Source organism: Sorex fumeus, unplaced genomic scaffold (assembly GCF_029834395.1).
Source record: "Sorex fumeus unplaced genomic scaffold, SorFum_2.1 ptg000043l, whole genome shotgun sequence".
In the NCBI taxonomy this organism is placed as follows: domain Eukaryota; kingdom Metazoa; phylum Chordata; class Mammalia; order Eulipotyphla; family Soricidae; genus Sorex; species Sorex fumeus.
Genome location: NW_026606100.1, coordinates 2,963,527 through 2,982,046, shown reverse-complemented (window position 1 = coordinate 2,982,046; position 18,520 = coordinate 2,963,527). Strand labels below are relative to the sequence as shown.

The 18,520-nt window shown below is 57.2% G+C and overlaps 1 protein-coding gene across 1 annotated transcript; it reads right to left on the bottom strand.

Moving 5' to 3' along the window:
- Positions 1 to 1,652: 1,652 nt before the first annotated feature.
- On the bottom strand, positions 1,653 to 17,357 carry MAT1A (methionine adenosyltransferase 1A). Its single transcript, XM_056120752.1, has 9 exons — positions 17,015 to 17,357; positions 13,598 to 13,675; positions 12,452 to 12,574; positions 10,021 to 10,133; positions 9,516 to 9,659; positions 5,363 to 5,581; positions 4,162 to 4,344; positions 3,764 to 3,897; positions 1,653 to 3,405 (listed from the first exon to the last, which is right to left on the bottom strand). The coding sequence occupies exons 1-9, from the start codon at positions 17,103 to 17,105 to the stop codon at positions 3,303 to 3,305; spliced, it is 1,188 nt and encodes a 395-aa protein (XP_055976727.1). The 5' UTR covers positions 17,106 to 17,357; the 3' UTR covers positions 1,653 to 3,302.
- Between the last annotated feature and the right edge of the window lie 1,163 nt (positions 17,358 to 18,520).

Here is an 18,520-nt window from a genome sequence, read left to right as displayed (position 1 = left end):
GGGTGTTGGTCTCCCCAGCCCTGACCTGGGATTTCAAAGGGCAGAGTGGAGCAGACTGTTTTCTGGTGAGGGTGCCCGGGACGGTCAACACTTGGGGGAGGATAAGGACCACGATGAGGCCTTGATGGGAACTTCTCTGAGTCTCGAGTCCCCCCAGCTTCCAGGAAGGAGGTGGGGAACATCCTCTGCCCTGAGCATCAGCTGGAAGTACCACTGTTGCGACCAGAAGAGGCATGGAGGGCCTGACCACAGGGCCTTGGGGTGAGGGGGGCAGAGCTCAGGCTTCCCCATAACCACTCCTCCAGGGGGTGACCAGGGTCCAAGTCAGACCTGTCTCAGGCCTCCCTCTTGTCCCAGGGAGCCCCAGCTTTCAGCCCCCGATTTCACAGATGGAGTTTGGTTCTGGCAGAGAGAAAGCGCCCTCTCCCATCATTGTAAACCTGCAAGATGAGATGGAGCAGCTAGTCAAAAGCAGGGGGGAGTGGTATGTGCAAAGGTCATGGGGTGGGAATGAGTTTGAGGAAGCCTTGGTAGCACAGGGTCTGGGTGGACAGGCTGGACAGTGACAGCCTCGTCATGCACCTGGACCTCTACTCATTAGGACTCTAATGGGGCACTGAAGGATGAGAATGGGCGTGGGGAGTGGAGAATGTGGCTGTAGGACCCTTTGGACTGTCCTTCCCTGGCCACTGAAAGTCACTTCAAGGTTGAAGTCTGCGGTCATGAAGGCCCCACGCCATCTACTTCTTCAGTCTCACTCCACAGTTGATGCCCCGGGTAAAGACTTTGCGTGGCTTCCAGGGACACCCCACTTCTCCCATGCTCCCCCCTGCTCTGCTGACCTCTCTCCCCCTCTCCTTCGCCACAGTTTCCTGGGCACTGTGACGCGTGATGTCTTTGCAGTTCAGACAAGACTCCCCCTCCTGACCCTCTGCAGTTTTTCAGCCTCATGTGCCTCACTGAGCCCATTCAGCACCCTTCCACAGAGCCAAACATCGCTGGTCCAAATTTGCGTGATTGCCAGCAGTGTCAGTGACGTCCACGAGGGGGCTTCTTAGGGTGTAGGTTACATACACTCAGCCTGGACTGAGGGGCCCAGCCACGCACCGCGGCCAGACTTACCCTGCCGCCTGCTTGCAGGACACAGAGCAGGCCTCCACTGCCCATCGACCCGTGTGTCTCCAGGACACAGTCTTGCGGGCATCTATGCATGCTGTCTGCTCTCATAAGACCCAAGAAACGGAACTGGGTACAGGTTGGCTCCTCCCACATCTTCCTGTAACGCCCCTCCCCCAACTCCTCCGAACTTCAGACCTGCAACTGTCCCCCAGAGACTGCCTGGGCGCTGCCTGGGGCCCAGCCCTGTGGGAGAGAAGGGGGATGGGGGCTAGATAGGCCCAGGGCAGCTGGCAGTGCCCTCCAGGCTGCGGGCACAGGCCCAATCCAAGGCTCTTTGACCCGAGACTCTCCCTCCCCATGGAACACGGGCTGTTCCCTCACTCGGTCCCCACGGGACGCCGTGTGGAAAACGCACAGAAATGCCGTGACAGAGCATGATGGTCTGGGGCCCTCAGCCCCCAGGGGATGGGGGCGTCAGGTCGCAGTGCTCCGAGGGGTGCCCACAATGGCCAGAGAGAACACTGGGCACAGAGTGGTTCTTCTGTAAGTTTTTAATTTTTTTCTAGCAGAAACTATTCACAAAGAAAGGTTCCAGTTTTTATACACAATCCTATAAACAATGTGGGGCCCTGTTTGACAAGGAGGTGGACAAAGACAACATTTTCGCTGGGATGAATATTTGGCCGGCCCAGGTTATGGGATACTCCTCCACCCCCAACCCGGGTCACTTGGCTGCCTCCCTGTCCTGAAAGGATCTGGAGGTTTTCCTGGGGGATGGGGAACCCCTGGGAGACCCCAGAGCTCCTGAATCCTGCCCAGGTGCTAGGCCTTGCTGCTCTGGGGGACCGTCCCCCTGTCCTCGGGAGAAAGCGAGCCCAGCCTTGGGGCTCCAGGCTGTCTGCACCATGTCTGGCTTCTTGGGCTACCCCAAGCCAGCACCAGCACCCTCTGAACGAAAGAAGTCCCCGGCTAGTATTCTCTCGGGGGGGGGGGGGGGGGGGGCGGTCCCTGGAGGCTGCACCTGAGGTCCAGGGAGCTGCGGAGGGAGGCTGAGGAGGAGGGGGAGGGAGGCTGGCCCGGAGAGAAGGCAGGGAAATGGGCCTGCCTACTAGGCGCTCCTCACAGGAGCAGGGCCAGCAGGTTAGCCCTGAGAGCCTGGCCCTCGGGAAGGGGTCCCTGAGGGCTGCCCAACTGACTCAGCACACTGCAAGGGGTCCACAACGGCCAGAGGAAGGGGGCCCCACAGTCCAGGGCCTTGACTTCAGAGCCGGGAAGCCCAGATGGGGCTGGACTAGACTTCACCACTCACCCAGGGGTCCTGCATGTCCCCACGGTCAGGGGAGGGGGCCATGTGCTTGCTCGATTCCAAACTCCAGCCCAGCCTCACGGCCAGGACAGGGTCCCAGCGTTGAAAAAAAAAAAAATGAGGGTCCTGAGCAACGCCTGACTCTGTAGATGGTCCTGGGCTGGCTGAGCCCTGGGAGGGGTCTGCCTCCTTCCGCCCACATCTCATCAGGCCTCGCCTCGCCGTGGGGCTTAGACCCTCAATCCCAACAATTCCCATCTCCAGGATGGGCGTGGGTGAGGGCACCGCCTCTCGGCAGTCTGCTCTGGCCTTGCTTAGGTCAGGCCCAGGATGGGGGCAGGGCTGCCACGCAGGCTCCTGAGTCGAAGCTTCTGGAATTCAAGGGGAGGCCCCGGGCCAGTGACCTCGGTGGTCTGCGTCTGGGTTTCCCTGTTAACAAGCGGGGAAAGAGGGAAGGTGCTACCTCATCGTGCTGCAGTGAAGGAGAAACGAGACCAGCAATGAGCTCACTGCCCGTGTGTCACCGAGCGGGTCCCTTCCGGCCCCCATCCGGCGTCCAGCCTAGGGGGAAGAGGCCCTGACACAGCTGGGGTGTGAGTGTGTATATGTTGGGTTGTGTGTGTGTGTAGGGCAGGACCCCACAGAGCCCTGAGTTCTGTGAGACACGCCGACTATGACGCAAGTGTGGAGCCTGCCGAGTGGGGGGGGAGGGGGTCCCGCGAGGGGAGGGGGTACGTGCTCTGCATGAGGAGGGAGGGTGCCCACTCAATCCACACCACCTGGGCCCGAAGGGCGGGGGTGGGGGGCGGGAGGGGCTGCTTGCTGGGGTCCAGGGGTGTGAGGGCGGAAGCCTGGGAAGGGGGTGCCCTGGGGGGCTCTAGAACACAAGCTTCTTGGGGACTTCCCAGGGAAACTCCTTCCTCCCGAAGTGGCCGTAGCACGCCGTCTTCTGGTAGATGGGCTTCCTCAGGTCCAGTTGCCTGCATGGGCACAGGGAGAGGGTCAGCCCCCAGGAAAGGGCAGCAGCTTCCCTGAGTCACGCAGAGGCCCAGGAGCCTTGTCCCAGGGCTCAGGAGGCAGCAGTGGCTGGACAGGGGCCACCTGCCCCCCTTTGCCCGCCCCTCCGTCCAGGCCTCTGTCCTGTCCGCTCCCTCCCTGTGCCCTCTGGCTCAGAGCTGGGTCCAGCCCACTCGACTTGCAGAGCCATCCCTGCTCATCCCAAGTCCCCTGGGCCCTGCTCAGGGACCCTGAGAGCCACCTCCTGGGAGCTGAGAGACGCCCCTTCTCAGGGACCAGAATAGAGGGGGAGTTCCTGGGTGGGGGGGCAGGCTCCCTCACTTGACAATGACACCAGGCCGGAGGTCAAAGTTCCTGTTCACCACTTCTAGAAGCTCTGCCTCCGTCTTCTGGGATGTCCCATAGGTGAAGAGAGATATGGACAGGGGCTCGGCCACCCCGATGGCATAGGACACCTGGCAGGAGAGAGCAGGGTCAGGACAGAAGGTTCTGCCACACAGACAGTGGGCTTCGGGGTCAGGTTAGATGCTACAGCACCATGACCACCACCCCAGGGACAGTGTGGGCGGGGTCCTGCCCCTCCAACATTGCTCCCCCCACCCCTTGGGGTTCGGGTCGCAGTACCAGTACCACACACCATCACCGCACTGGAAGGGCTGGGTCCCACCAGGTAGGGTTGGGGGGTTTCCCCGGGCCGGGTGGGGTGGGGGGCAGCGCACCTGTACCAGCACTCGCCGGCAGAGTCCGGCTTTCACCAGGGACTTGGCCACCCAGCGGGCGGCGTAAGCGGCAGAGCGGTCCACCTTGGTGTAGTCCTTCCCGGAGAAGGCCCCCCCGCCATGTGCCCCCCAGCCGCCATAGGTGTCCACGATGATCTTCCGGCCTGTGACGCCCGCGTCACCCTGGGGAGCGGAAGGAAGCCATAGTAGAGGAGGGCCAGCACCCTGCCCCCCGCGGGGCAGCCCAGACCCCCCAAACCCCACACCTTGGACCACAGCGGGAGAGACCTCCCTGGGCCAGGACTCAGTCCGAAGCCCCGGGCGCCAGCCTCAGTCCAGAGGCCAGCCTGGCATGAGGTCAGGGAAGCTGCCCGGCACCCACAGAGAAAGAGACGGGTGGGGGAACCGGGTGACACCCAGGGCTGCTGCAGTGCTGGCCTGTGCCACATCACACGTCTCAAGCGTCTTCTTGGTGCAACAGCCATCAGGAAAGAGACTCTCAGAGCATCTTTTGATGACTTGGGGGGAGCAGCCCTCTGTGTGACCCCTCCCCACTTAGAGAACTGCAGCCAATTCTTTTTCTTTTTTTCGGGGGGAGGGGTCACACCCAGTGATGCACAGGGGTTACTCCTGGCTCCTGCACCAGGAATTACTCCTAATGGTACTAGGGGGACCATATGGGATGCTGAGAATGGAACCCAGGTTGGCAAACGCCCTACCTGCTGTGCTATTGCTCCAGCCCCGAACTGCAGCCAAGTCTGGTTCAAGCCCCAGCATCCCGTATGGTTCCCCTCACCCCCACCCCGGGCAGTGCCTGGAGAGATCTCTGAGTGCAGCAGAGCCAGGAGTAAGCCCTGAGCACTGCCGGGTACGGCCACAAACACCGCCCTCCCCCAAATATACAAAAATAACCCCACAGGGATGCCCACCCAGGCCAACGCTGACCCGCGTTTACCCCCTGGTGAGGGCCACCTGGGAAAGGCCAGTCAGGCAAAGGGGAGTTAGCAAATGGGCAAGGTGTGAGGGGTCTGGGGGAGGGGCCAGGCTGCACTCAGTGGGGGAATCCTCAGGATACACCCCTACTTCTCTCAAGGGCCAGCAGAAGACCCCCCCCCATACAAACAAGCCCCAGGGAGCCCCACCACGCTGTCCCTCTGCAACCTCCATGCACAGGGACCAAGGGCCAAGCCGAGGGGCGCACCTGGGGCCCCCCGATGACGAAGCGGCCGCTGGGCTGCAGGTGGTAGATGGTGTTCTTGTCCAGGTACTTGGCGGGCACCACGGCCTGGATCACTTGCTCCTTCAGGGCCCTGCGCATGTCCTCCAGCGTGATGTCCTCGTCGTGCTGCACCGAGATGACGATGGTGTGGATGCGCACGGGAATCACCGCGCCCTTGTCCTGCGAGTACTGCACTGTCACCTGCGGGGACAGGGCGGGGGCGGCACGTGAGGCCCCGGACCGAGGGAGACACGGCGCTGTGGGCTGACCACGGGGGGTTGGAAGCAGGCAGGGCTCCCGGGAGGCCCTCGGGAATGTGCCCTTGGTGGGACCTTGGTGGCGGTACCCGTGTGCCCCCCCTCCCCGGGGACCCCCACTCAACAATGTGGGGGATGGATGTGGGAGGGGGTCAGGCCATGTGTGCGGGGCAGGTCTGTGCCATCCCGCCACAGCGTGAGCCCCCGACCTGCCCCACTCTCGAAGCCCCTGCCTGGTGCCAGGCTGTGAATGCTCTGTCACAAGCTTGTCCTACCTGCGCCAAGGTTAGCACCACCCAGAAGCAGGCGTTGCATCCTGCTGTGACTCACTGGAGTCCCATCCTCTGCCTTTGAGATTTCTGACCCTTGACCAAAGCCCTCTCTTGGCTCTCGAGGGCCGAGGGTTCCCACCTCCTGCCTGGGGGGTGTGTAGGACACTCCACTTGCATTCACTGGAGCAGCTCTGCCCGTGTGCGGGGCCAGTGCCTGTGGCTGCCCAGGATGGCTGAGGAGGGCTCAGGCCAGGGTGCCCGAGCAGGCTGCCAGCCCTGCAGCTGGACACCGGTGGGCGTCAGCACGGCAGAGCAGGGAAGCAGAGCGCCCCCGAGTGGGGAGCTGTCTGTGGGGCCCCAGCCCGTCTCACGCCAGGGTCAGTCTCGAGGCCCAGTTCTGCACAATCCACTCAGAGTTAAGCTGCCCCAGAGCAAGACAGACACTCCCTCTTACAGGCAGGAAACTCAGGACTCTGAGAAGCAAACTCCTTATTCTAAAGTCACGCACGGGCAGCGCGAGGCCAAGAAGGCAAACCCTGCTCTGCCAGAGCCAAGGCTGTGTCCATCTCCTGCAGTGTCCACCAGCAGCTTCTCCATGGTCCCTGCCCCTTAGGGACACGTGCCTGAGCCTGACCCTGGTAGCACAGAGCAGTGTGGGCGGCCTGAGCTTCTAGAGGGCGAAGGAAGGAGCTGACAAGACCCGGGTAGGGAGAAGTCAGCGCCGCCCGCTGCAGGCCCATATGCTGGGAGCCTGGCCAGGAGCCCAGAGCAGCTGTGACAGGCCCTGCTGTCTCACAGCCTTGGAGCTGAGACCTGGGGTGCTGTGGGGGCTGCTATGTCAGATGGCCCATAGGGAAGCAGCAGGATGGTCCCAGAGCCTCAGGAGGACCAGGGGGCAGCAACAGAGCATGCCAAGGCCTTTGCCTGCTCAGTTGGCTGTGCATCCAACGCACAGAGCAAGGGGGCTCCTGAAGCGGGGAGGGCGAGAACCCTGTCCAGGTACAGACAGTTGGCCGGCCGGACTGAGGCCCACAGGACACACACAAACAGCTGGACTGTGTCTAACACAGGTCCGTTCAGAGGGAGCCAGCTGGGGCTACAGGGTGCCCGGGAGGGGCCCTGTGGACCAGAGCCGCTGCATCAGGCCTCAGGCCCGGCTCCCCAAGCCCCACGCCCCCGTACCCCAACTCAGCCCCAAACTCAAGCCGGGCCCTTGCAGACGTGCAAAAGAGGGAAGCAGTGGGGTCCGAGCAAGGCTCTTATCTCATCACGTCAGCAAGCTGTGGAGAAAAAAAACACAACCCGGAGAACACGTTCCGGACCAGGAGCAAACACAGCCCTGGCACCGCCACTCCGTGCTCGCTATCTCCCCTGCGCTTATTCAGGTGCAGAGACTCATCCTGTTCCCAGTCAACGCTGGTGAGACGAGAGGCTGGAGGAGAGCCACGGAGCGTTCCCTCCACAGCGCCCTCGTGGGGCGGGGAGTCCCTCACAGGGCCTCGGCCCACCGCACAGACCCTTCCTCGGGGCATGCTGAAGGTAGGGGGGCCCTTCAGTGTCCAAGGGAGCATTCAATGATCTACTTTTAAAACCAAATCACATCACAGTCTTGTGCTTTTTAGAAACACACACACACGTGCACGTAAACACGCATACACACATGCACCCACGTGCCCAGCAGAGCTCAGGGCTAGCACTGGCTCACACACAAGTGCTCGGCCAGATGTATGGCAGCGCCCTCCCCTGCCCTCCAGGGTGCGCTGTGGAGAAAAATCCCAGTGTCCCTGCAGGAAGGACCCTGTGTCCTGTCCACCCTCCCTGCCCCAGTCAGTTCCCTTCTCTCGCCCAGTGAACTGCGGGTACCTCTGTGTGCCACGCTGACCAGGGACCAGGAAGGCGCCGCCCATGCTCCCATTCTGGGAGCTGCTCTTCTGTGAATCTGTCTGCCACAGGTCCACAGAGTTCCAGGACAGGGGTGGGCAGGGCTGGGCAGGGCCAGGCAGGACACTGCCCTGTCAGCCTCACTGGGGGCCGTCCTGCCCCACAATTTCAAGCACACCTGAGCATCCCAGTCTGAGGTCACATGAATGACCCACTGCGGGGCGTCCTCTCGGACACAGGTGTTCTTCCCTGCCAACCTCAGTACAGCCCGGATGCCGCCTGGGGGAAGGGCTGCGTGTCTGGGACGGAGGCCCGGGCACCAGTTGGGGCTCCAGAACCACGCCCCCAGGCAGAGGGTGCCAGAAGGCCCCAGCTGGGGGTCTCGGGGGCGGGGGAACCTCTCAGGGAGCCAGGCATTCTGTACCCAGCAGCAGGCGGGGCTCAGAGAAAGACTCTAACTTAGGCCAAGGGTGGGAGCTCGGTGGGAGACACCAAGAAACAAGGGGCGCAGCTTTGACTCAGGCTGGGCAGGGCACACGCAAAAGGTCAAGCTGGAAGGAACAACAAGTGAAGCCTGAAGGGGGTGAACTGAAGCGTCCAGTGGGGAGAGCCTTGGGGGTGGGGGTGGGTGGGGCAGCCTGGGGCCAGCCTGGGAGAGGCTGGGCTGGAGCTTGAGGGGGGCTTCAACCTCTCCACACACAACCCCCTTTTTTGTCCCAGACAATTCATACAACCTTGGGGCTAGAGGTACAGAAAACAGCCAGGTCAAACATTCACGGGTACTCAATCATTAACAAATGTATTTTCAAACAAATTTCTAAATGGGGTCACAGAACGTGGGGAGGGGAGCTGGGAAAAATAAAATAGCAATGCTAAAAATTTTCTAAATGCCTACCCACCAAAAATCACGCCCGAATCAACTGTTGTCGTGGATCTGCAAGCACGAATTCTGGGTCTTGAGGGGGAAGAGGCGGAAACAGCCCTGCGTGAGGCAGAGAAGCTGGAGCGTGGGGCAGGGAAGGCTGCCCCCTTGTGTCCTGCTGCCGGGGAGGATGGCCCACGGCAACCCTGGGCCCTGGGCACTGAATGGGCAGAGAGGAAAGCTGATTCGTCTGCACAGCAGAGAGGCACCGGGAAAGAGAGCCAAAGAAAGGGCGCGTGGGGGTCATCGGGATTAACCAGGGCAGGGGACGGGGCGCAGGAGGTGAGGGCTGAGCTGACACTTGCATCATCACTGCCCTGCAAACAGAGAACTTCAGTGCAGCTTTCCACACTGCCCGGGGGTACAGAGGTCAAGACCTAAGGGGACAGGGTCAGGAAGAGCAAAGGCAAAGTTCTTCTGGGTAAGAGAAAGGTGGCAGCAAGGTATAGCCAGCACCGGTCCACGTGGGCCCAGCCTGTTCAAGGCTTGGACACCTGTGCCCGTGGACAGGCAGGGGCAGAGGCCGAAGCCAGACAGGGACTGGCCGAAACTGAGCCCTCACCAGAGGCAACGACCGCCTGCTAAGGAGGCAAACACGCGGACCCATCCTTGCGGCTTTCTTGCCTCTTTGACAGCGAAATATCAACATTCCCTCCTGAAGAGTTTTCCAATCAATGATTGCTGGTGGAATTCGCAGTTCATGGTGTGCCCAATGGTCTGTTTTGACCTTCAGCATGGCACGAGCAGGGGTGGGTGCGGGGAGTGTGCCCAGAACTCTATGTGACGGGGAGCAAGGGGCTCACCTGGGTCTTCGAGTCGGGCCTCAGCCAGGGGAGGACCCCCGAGCGCCTCAGCTCCGCCATGCGGGCGTTGAGCTTGTGAGCGAGGATGATGGTGAGTGGCATGCATTCCTCCGTCTCATCCGTGGCGTAGCCGAACATCAAGCCCTGTGGCAAGGCAAGGAGCCCATTTCAGACAACAGGGTGACAACTCCCTTCCCCAGGGGTCTGAAACCACCCGGGCGGCTCCACCAGCATCGAGAGGGCCTTGGGCATGGACTATTGGCACTGGGTCCATGTGGAGGGAAAGATGCCAGCGGCTAGGAGGGGGAGATGGGCCCAAATCTAGCATCAGCCTCAGCTGGACCCTGCAGCAAGGGTGACCAACTGACCCAACCACAGACCTCCCCGGTGGCTCTCTTCAAGGAGGGGACTGTCCCACACAGAGACCCAGGCACTTCCTGGCTCTCCATGGATCAGAGCTGGGCCAACCACACCGAGGCCCTGACCTCGTGCGGCACTGACTTACCTGGTCCCCAGCACCCACGTCCTCTTCGTTTCTGTCGAGGTGGACGCCCTGGGCGATATCTGGGGACTGCTGCTCCAAAGCCACCAGCACGTTGCAGGTCTTGAAGTCAAAGCCTGGGCAGGAGGGAAGGCAGGCCTGAGCAGGGGGGGCCTCGGGCCCGATGGAGGTGGCGGCAGGTGCCCAGGGGACTGTTCAGTTCTGACACGGCGTTTTGTGTGGGAGCGGGAACCGGGGTCTCTACACCCGTGTGTCAATGAGAGCTTCCCATGCTAGCAGGAGGAAGTCCGCAGTCAAAGAAATCCTTCTCTGAGCACTAAGTTACACTGTGGTTGTTAAAGACAGGACCCATGCCGCATCCCAAGAACCAGGGAACAGCCCAGCTGCACCAGCCGCACGGCTGGGGGTGGCCACGCACTTGGCCTCCCCCAGAGGCTCTGCCCAGGACCTGGAACAGTGACTGAGAAATCACGGAGTAGGCCCGAGTGAGCCAGGTATGAAACACCTGCACAAAACGGCACATACAGGACCACGCTGGGGCTTGGCCAGAGCCAGGGACCTTAGTCCGAGACAGACCTGGGGATGGAGAAGCTCAAGAAGTCACACCCAGGGCTGGAGTGATAGCACAGCGGGTAGGGCGTTTGCCTTGCACGCGGCCGACCCGGGTTCGATTCCCAGCTTCCCATATGGTCCCCTGAGCACCGCCAGGAGTAATTCCTGAGTGCAGAGCCAGGAGTAAACCCTGTGCATTGGCGGTGTGATGCAAAATAAAAAAAATAAAGAAGCCACACCTTGGCAGCTATGACCCGTCCTGCTCATCCCAGTGAGCTTGGGCATGAGGGAGTGACTGGCCCCCCACAGGCCGCCACAGCATGCTGGGTGCCGGGGCCCACACAGCCAGCCTGTTCCCCTCCTCACTGATTTTTGCAGCCATGGCAGGTGCCCCACCTGGTGTCGTTCCTTCTGGCACAGACACGTGGACAGCCTCCACACCCAGAAGCACAGCTGCCCGCAGAGCTGGGCTCTCTCACTCCTGCCTGTTTTGGGGACTCTGGCTCCTGGGAAACCTCCCTGCTGCCAATGCAGGGCGCAGCTTGGCCAGCTCTTGAGGAAGATCTAAGTGTGCGTAAACAAGCGGGCTTTCCTGGTAGAAGAGGCAGCTGGCCGCGCCTGGGAACGTGGCAGGAAGCTGGAGCCCTGTGTGTCCCATGAGGTGCAGCCTGTGAGCTGGCCGGCATGCAGCATCTCACTCCCCTGGACTCCTGACTGACACCCACTGTCCAGCTCCCACAGGGAATGCAGCGGTGGCTGCTTCCTGGAGCGTCAAGCTTCATGGGTATGAGCAGTGACAAGGGCCACCTTCCGGCCTGCCCGCCCCCAGGAAGACACCACCCGTCACCTTAGAACCACCCCCGAGGGAACAGCGTACGTTCCAACAGGGCTGGCTCTGCCAGGTCACCTGATTGGCTTGGTCTGGAGGTGGGCTGTTGACGCCCCTCTGCTGAAGGTCACAGCACCTCTTTGAGGGACCACAGGAAGCTCAGAAAGAGCCCAGAGATCCTCAAGAAAGTTTCCCAGGCTGGAGCAATAGCACAGCGGGTAGGGCGTTTGCCTTGCATGTGGCCAGCCCGAGTTTGATCCCCAGCATCCCATATGGTTCCCCAAGCACCACCACCAGAAGTAATTCCTAAGTGCATGAGCCAGGAGTAACCCCTGAGCATTGTTGGGTTCGACTCAAAAGGCAAAAAAAAAAAGAAAGAAAGAAACTTTTTTTCTACGGCCAGAATTACCTGCATGATCTATGATCTAAAGCTGGAGGCCATCACTTTGTGTCTCTCTAAGCCTCAGTTTGCTCGCCTGCTTCACCATGGGTGATTAGAAGACACGGACACTGCACCCAGCATGGGGGCAAGGCTGAGAACGCATCCCTGCAGGTCTGCACCTTCCCTCCCCCAGCCTTTGCCCACACTGTGAGGGCAGGACCTCAGACCAGCCCAGGACGTGGGCTGACCCAAAAGGGCACAGTCAGGGGCTGGAGCAATAGCACAGCGGGTAGGGCATTTGCCTTGCATGCAGCCAATCCAGGTTCGATTCTCGGCATCCCATATGGTCCCCTGAGCACTACTAGGAGTAATTCCTGAGTGCAGAGCCAGGAGTAACCCCTGTGCATCACTGGATGTGATCCAAAAAGCGGTGGGGGGTGGGGAACGGACACAGTCACCTAGGTGACCATACTTTTACCAGTCAATTTGACCTCTGGACCCGAACAAACAGGCCTCAGAATTTCCCATCCCCCTCATCCCCCCTGCTGGGGGTTTTATTTGCACTTCTACAAGAAGAGAGTCTTTGAGAGGACTCAGCTCCAGGGTGGGGGACTCTGGGCCGGGGGCGGGGGGGGGGGGGGGGGGGTGTGCCTTGAGGACCCAGGACTCACCCTTGGCTGAGTCGTCGTAGCCGATGTGCTTGATGGCGTCGCGCACCACACGCTGGTAGTCCACCGTGGCCCTGGAGGTGATCTCCCCGCACAGCAGCACCATGCCCGTCTTGCACACTGTCTCTGCAAGGGCCGGGAGCTGGTGGGCGCCCGCCCCTCCCCCCGCAGCGCTGTGGAAACTCCCCCACGGGGAGCTCCCTGGTGATACAGGGTTCCCGGGAAGGAAAGGGTGCCAGGGAAGAGTGGGGTCCCCACCCAAGTTGCAGCCCCCTGCCAGCGGTGCCCTGGAGACACCCTTTGCTCTGGAAAGAAGGGGCCATCCCTTAAGCGTTCATGCCCAGCTCCTTCACAGAGCGTTGACAGAGGAAGGCATGAATGCTTAGGGCATTTGCCTTGCATGTGACCAGCCTGAGTTTGATCCTCAGCATCCCATAAGGTTTCCCAAGCACCACCACCAGAAGTAATTCCTAACTGCTGTGTGGTGTTCCTGAGACAAGAGGTGTGTATGTGTGTGTGTGTGGGGGGGGGGGGGTGCTGGAGTGACAGCACAGCGGTAGGGCATTTGCCTTGCATGCGGCTGATTCAGGTTTGATATTGTTCCCCCAGATTCGCCAGGAGTAATTCCTGAGTGCAGAGCCAGGAGTAACCCTTGTGCATCACTGGGTGTGACCCAAAAAGAAAAAAAAAGTGTGTGTGTGTGTGTGTGTGTGTGTGTGTGTGTGTGTGTAATGCAGTCAACTAACATGGCCTTTCGTGCCCCTCTATGGCTAAGGCTCCACTGCAGGCTTCAGGCATTGGGGTTCTACACTGTGACCAAGGCAGAGATGCTTTCCTGCTGGCTACTTTTAGCAGGGTGATGTCTATACTCCGAGGGTTGCAGGGTCCTCAGTGCCTGACCCCAGGGCCGGGGTGGACCTGGAGAGGGAAGGAGCAGCCTGCAGAGCTCAGGTCAGGGGGCTGACAGGAGGAGAGTCCAGCACCTGGACCTTTGAGCTGCTCAGTAGTGAGAGCAGCATCTGGTCACCTCCCAGGGCCCCTCAGCTCGGAAGTCCCTGGCTCTCTGATGTGCCTATGACTTCCACACAGAAAAACGGTTGAAGCCCCGGGCAGCTGGGCCTTTAGCTGGAAGGAAAGGGCATTTCTTACCACAGGCCACCTTGGCGTTGGGGTCCTGCTGGAGGTGGGCATCTAGGACCGCGTCACTGATCTGATCACAGATCTTATCTGGATAAGAACAGATGTGCATGAGAACCAGACAGAACCCCGGCAATAACACCCAAAATCTAAAATAAAGATACCTTTTTGTCAGTTCACTGATCAAGTCTTCATATGGAAGAGGCCCACTTGCTTTAAACATGAGCAGGGATTTTTTTTTTTTGAAACTTCGATTTCTTCCCATTTCTGCCTGATTTTTTTTTTTTTTATCATGTGCCATCAGGGATTCCCTAAAATTATCTGTTCTAAATTATCTCTAAGAGTCTAAGAAATTCATACACACATACGCATTCTTCTAACGCTCTCTCATTCCTCACCACCTCCCCATTAATTCTGACACCTAAGGAACTTCAGAAAGAAAGTTCACCTCAATAACTAGTGTCAGATCAGTGCCAAGTTGTAGTCTCAGAGGGGACAAGCAGAGGCACTGTACCATGAGACGCTCGGTGCACTGTCTCACCCGCATCCTCAGAATTCTGAGAGCTGCCACTTATCACTGGCGGTTTACAGGCTGCTTCAGGGGGTGACTCTCAGATCACACCCAACACCACTGTATTTACCCACCCCTGGCAAAGTAGGACTGATGAGAGCTCGGGACTGGGGGTTGGATCTTATTCTCCCACTATTGGCCTTCAAGATTCCACTTGGTTGAGCATATTTATCACTAAGTGGCACTTAAAAAAACATGCTGTAGCATTGGGGGTACATGAACTGTCCATGTTCTCAAACTCAAAACTGGAAGTGACAGCTATTTATACAAATCATCGCTTATTTTGTGCTCAAAATGCCCATAGACTCTGCACTAAACAGACTGCGTAATTCCTCCCCGCCCCCCCCCCCCCCCCCACTTCACTGAGGTATGACTGCTGGACCAAAATTTTGCATATAATTAAATGTTTACAATTTGGTAAGCTTGGACATAAGAATACACTCACATTACCATCACCACAATCAAGATGTTATATACAAATATATGTATATACATATTTATCACCTCTAGAAGTTTCCTTGTGTCCATATTTTTTTTTTTGCGTGTGTTCTTAGTTTTTAAATTAATTCAAATCCAGAACCTAGCAGTCCTGCTCTCAAAAGTATGCATTAACATGTCCTTTAAAAAAACAGGGAAGGGGGCTGGAGTGATAGTACAGTGGGGAGGGCATTTGCCTTGCCTGTGGCTGACCAGGATTCAATTCTCTATCCCATATGGTCCCTGAGCCCTCCTAGGAGTGATCCCTGACATAGAGCCAGGAGTAAGCCCTGAGCACTGGGTACCTCCCCCCCCCCCCCAGAAAAAATGCCCAAACAATAACCAATTAGCTTATGGTTTAGGGTAAATTCCCTCATTTCCTCTCTGCTGTTTATCTTCCCGCCAATGACAGGTGCTGGTGGGAGCTCCAGGCTGTGAGTTCACAGCCTGCTCTCCCCAATCCCCCGCCACTGCCCACTCTTAATGCATCCACCAGCCTGCCCAGTGGGACTCTGAGGTGCCACATCCATGCTGAGCATGGATGACCCTGCTTGTTTCCAGGACACAGGTCGTATTTCCCCAGTGCACACGGGGAAGGGGACAGGGGTGTTAAGGATAAAGCAAGCATATAAAGATTGTACACAGGTGAAGGAAACGCCTAAGGAGACTGCTTGGGAACAGTTTCTTTAGATTTTTAAAGTTTCTATCAAGACCAGTGAGTGGCTCAGGAGAGCCAATAGCTGCTTTTTTTTATATAGTTAAAATAAGATGCATCAACTTTATCTTTCTGCCAGAGAGGAATTTCGGCACTGGGGTGACAAAAAGGAACCTGACTACTGAGTTCCTACACAGTGGCAAATGAAAGGGATATCAGAGTAATGGAAGGGCTGCCTTCGGGCTGACAAAACAATGAATCGTTTGAAAGGAATTTTCATTCACTGTGTGGAGCACGTCGCCTTGTGTCTGATGGTGCATCTGTCACTGCATGCCAAAGTGCCTGCTTCTTCCAGGTGTCACAGATTTTCCCCCTAACTTATAAATGACCTTCGTAAGCCATGGAGCTGTCCGGAATTTGCCTGATATCACAGGGTGGTAAACCTAGAAATTCTCTATAAAGCTAGGAACAGTGAAAAGAGGCTATTTATGTTAAATTTAGCTAACGTCCATATAAAACTTAATTTAGTCAAGTCTTCTCAATAGAAGCCCTATTTGGCATTTGGAGCCATTTTTGCAGGGGGGAGGGGATGGTGGTCTTGTGTATTCACCAGGTTGAACTTGTGTTTCTCCTCTATCCGCCAAATGCAGCTGCTTTCCCCTGTCAAGATCTGGGACAACCAAATGTTTCCAGACATTATAAAACACCGGGGGAAGGAGCAAGTCACTCTGCAGGCAGCACCGCTGACACATATGTCAGGAGTATGCCCTGTGCCCTCCAAAGCTAAGACACCAGGAGTTGATGCTGAATATTTCTACAATCAGGATAAGGGAGAATAAAGGAAAAGAAAAGTGAATGTGGTGACATGGCACCCCAGACTTCAGGGCACAAACGGTTTCTGAGGAAGTGCTTCAGCACATAAATCTAGTCCCCGGGTATGTCTAGCCCCGTTTTTCTCCCTAGGACACACGTTTTTCAATATGTGGCTCTCACACTGGTAACATAAATTTGGAAACATCAAAAAATGGGGAATCTTGAACCTCACCCGAGACTGAGCCAGAAACTGGATGCTGAGACACCCCAGAGTTTGAGAACAGCTGTTCTAAAACTCCAACAATCCTCAGGGTTGCCGAGAAAGCTCTCATTTCTCCACATCACAGTCCACCCACCTTTCGGGAGTGAGATGCATGCTTGCGTTCACGACTTCTTCCAGGAATCGTCTATGTATCTTTTAGCTCATAGACCAAAGGCTTTCCGGAGGACCTGGGGTATCTCTCAGGCACCTCAGAAGGCACAACTGTCCACTTCTCCATCTGCACACACTTGACAAGCAAAACCCTGGTTGTATTCAGGGCAAACAGTCTCGGCCCACTGATAACAGCTGCCACAACATTACATACAGATGCTCACATCTGCCCATAACCATCTGTGTGTATCAGAATGCTGAGCTATCACTTCTCTTCCTGTGTGGTCCCATCAGGTGAGACGCTAGCGCGGGGAGCAGCATGGATCCTTAGGTTTGTTAGCTTACAATTCTGTCATCTGCATCGTCAGTGTTTTTTTTTTTTTAAAAAAACACTTGTTTCTTTTTGCAAAACTACAAGTTAATAGAATTTTTTAAATTGCTGCCGTTGTCCTCCAGAAAGCTGTCACAGAAATCCCCTCACGTTTGTTGTTGAGACCTCCCTTGCTTACCGGTGGCCTCCGCCCAGGACAGCCCCCTTACCTGGATGTCCCTCTCCCACAGACTCCGACGTGAACATGAAAGCTCCGTCCTCACGAGAGCGGTCGTACTTGCCGTCCACGGGGCCATTCATCTTGGCGCTGGTCTGCTCCGCTGCTTCAGGGCAACTCCGATGCTTTGACTTGATCTGAGGTCTTTTTTTTTTTTTCTTCCTCCTTTAAACCCGACGGGCTTGTCTTTTGCAGAGCCACGGGCTCACTGGGCTCACGTCTGTTTAACTCCCTCCGAGCACGTGAGAAGAGTGTGTGGGGATGGGTGAGAAGGGAGGGACTGGATCCGGATATGTCACTCCCTCTCACTGGTCAGAGCTTGCTCCTGAGAACTCCTATATATGGAAAAGTGAAAGTGCCTGAATAATCATGTGAGAAAACTGGAAGGGTTCATTTCCGGGGGGTGGGGGTGGGTGGAGGGTGGGCGGGGAGAGGGGCGAGAGGGGCATGTCTTCGCACCTTGAGGAATCTCAGTCCCCAACTCGGCTGCCCCCAAGCTCTGCGCCTCTGGCCAATGTCTGAAGGTTGCAGAGATTCCATGGCACGAGAGCACATGTGGATCTCGGCATCAGCTCTGCAGCTAGCTTCCAAACTGCTGCTGGGTTCACACCCCATGTTGCCGGGTCAGGGGGCTGTGGTGACTCAGGGAGGCCAGCAGGCAGCAAGACACATGTTGTCCCAGAGATATGGCTTAGGCGAAGATTGCAACACAGAGTGGGCTCCCCCCAACCTCCCCCGGGGTCAAATCAGGATTGGGCTATTCCCCTTCCTCAATTTTCTAAGAGCAAGAACTTGTACCTGTGTCCTGAGCCAGTGTGGACATTACACAACAGGCTCATGCGAGAGGAAAAGCTTCGATGTCCACATTTTTTAACTAATAGGGGAAAAAAATCTATGCTGCTACACGACAACCAAGACGTCTGCACAGTATCTGGACAGGTTACAGAGAATGATTATTTGAGAGGCGGCTTCGCTAGACGGAAGCTGTCAGCAGCCTCTCCAAATTTCCAGGCGATCAATGCAACGAGTGTACATATTCGCCTCCGTACACTTGATAAACATCCTGCTCACGTAACTCCTGCTTTGGCCAAGAGAAGTAGACGGGATTGTGTCTTTAACCAAGTCATGCACAAAGTGACGGCATCGCTCCCTGCATTCTCTCCCACTCTCAGACTGAGCTGCATCCTCAGGCCCACAGAACAATGGGGAATTGAGATCACGGGGACTGAGGAACCGGTTCTTGCTAGAATGTAATAAAAAAATAATCAACCAAAAACCTGGAAAATCAAAGATCGGGACTGTGGGAAGCAGAAGGTAGAATTCCAGAGCCTCAGCTAACAACGCTGGTGACGGAAGGCCCTATGAATGCAACTATAAATATGATTATCTGAAACTTTTTCGGGTGCACGCTTAATCTTGAATTTCACTAATTGGCCAGTAGGGGAGAAACGATATTCCAAGAAAGTATATATACAACTCTATTAAAGTCATCATTTCT

Bases quoted from the DNA above. Each gene is read 5' to 3' on its own strand.
- MAT1A (XM_056120752.1), bottom strand. From the start codon at position 17,105: ATGAATGGCCCCGTGGACGGCAAGTACGACCGCTCTCGTGAGGACGGA. The intron at 5,582-9,515 runs GTGAGCCCCTTG...CTGTCCCCGCAG, and splicing joins GGCCCGACTCGAAGACCCAG to GTGACAGTGCAGTACTCGCA. The intron at 3,898-4,161 runs GTGCGCTGCCCC...CTCTCCTGCCAG, and splicing joins GCCGGCGAGTGCTGGTACAG to GTGTCCTATGCCATCGGGGT.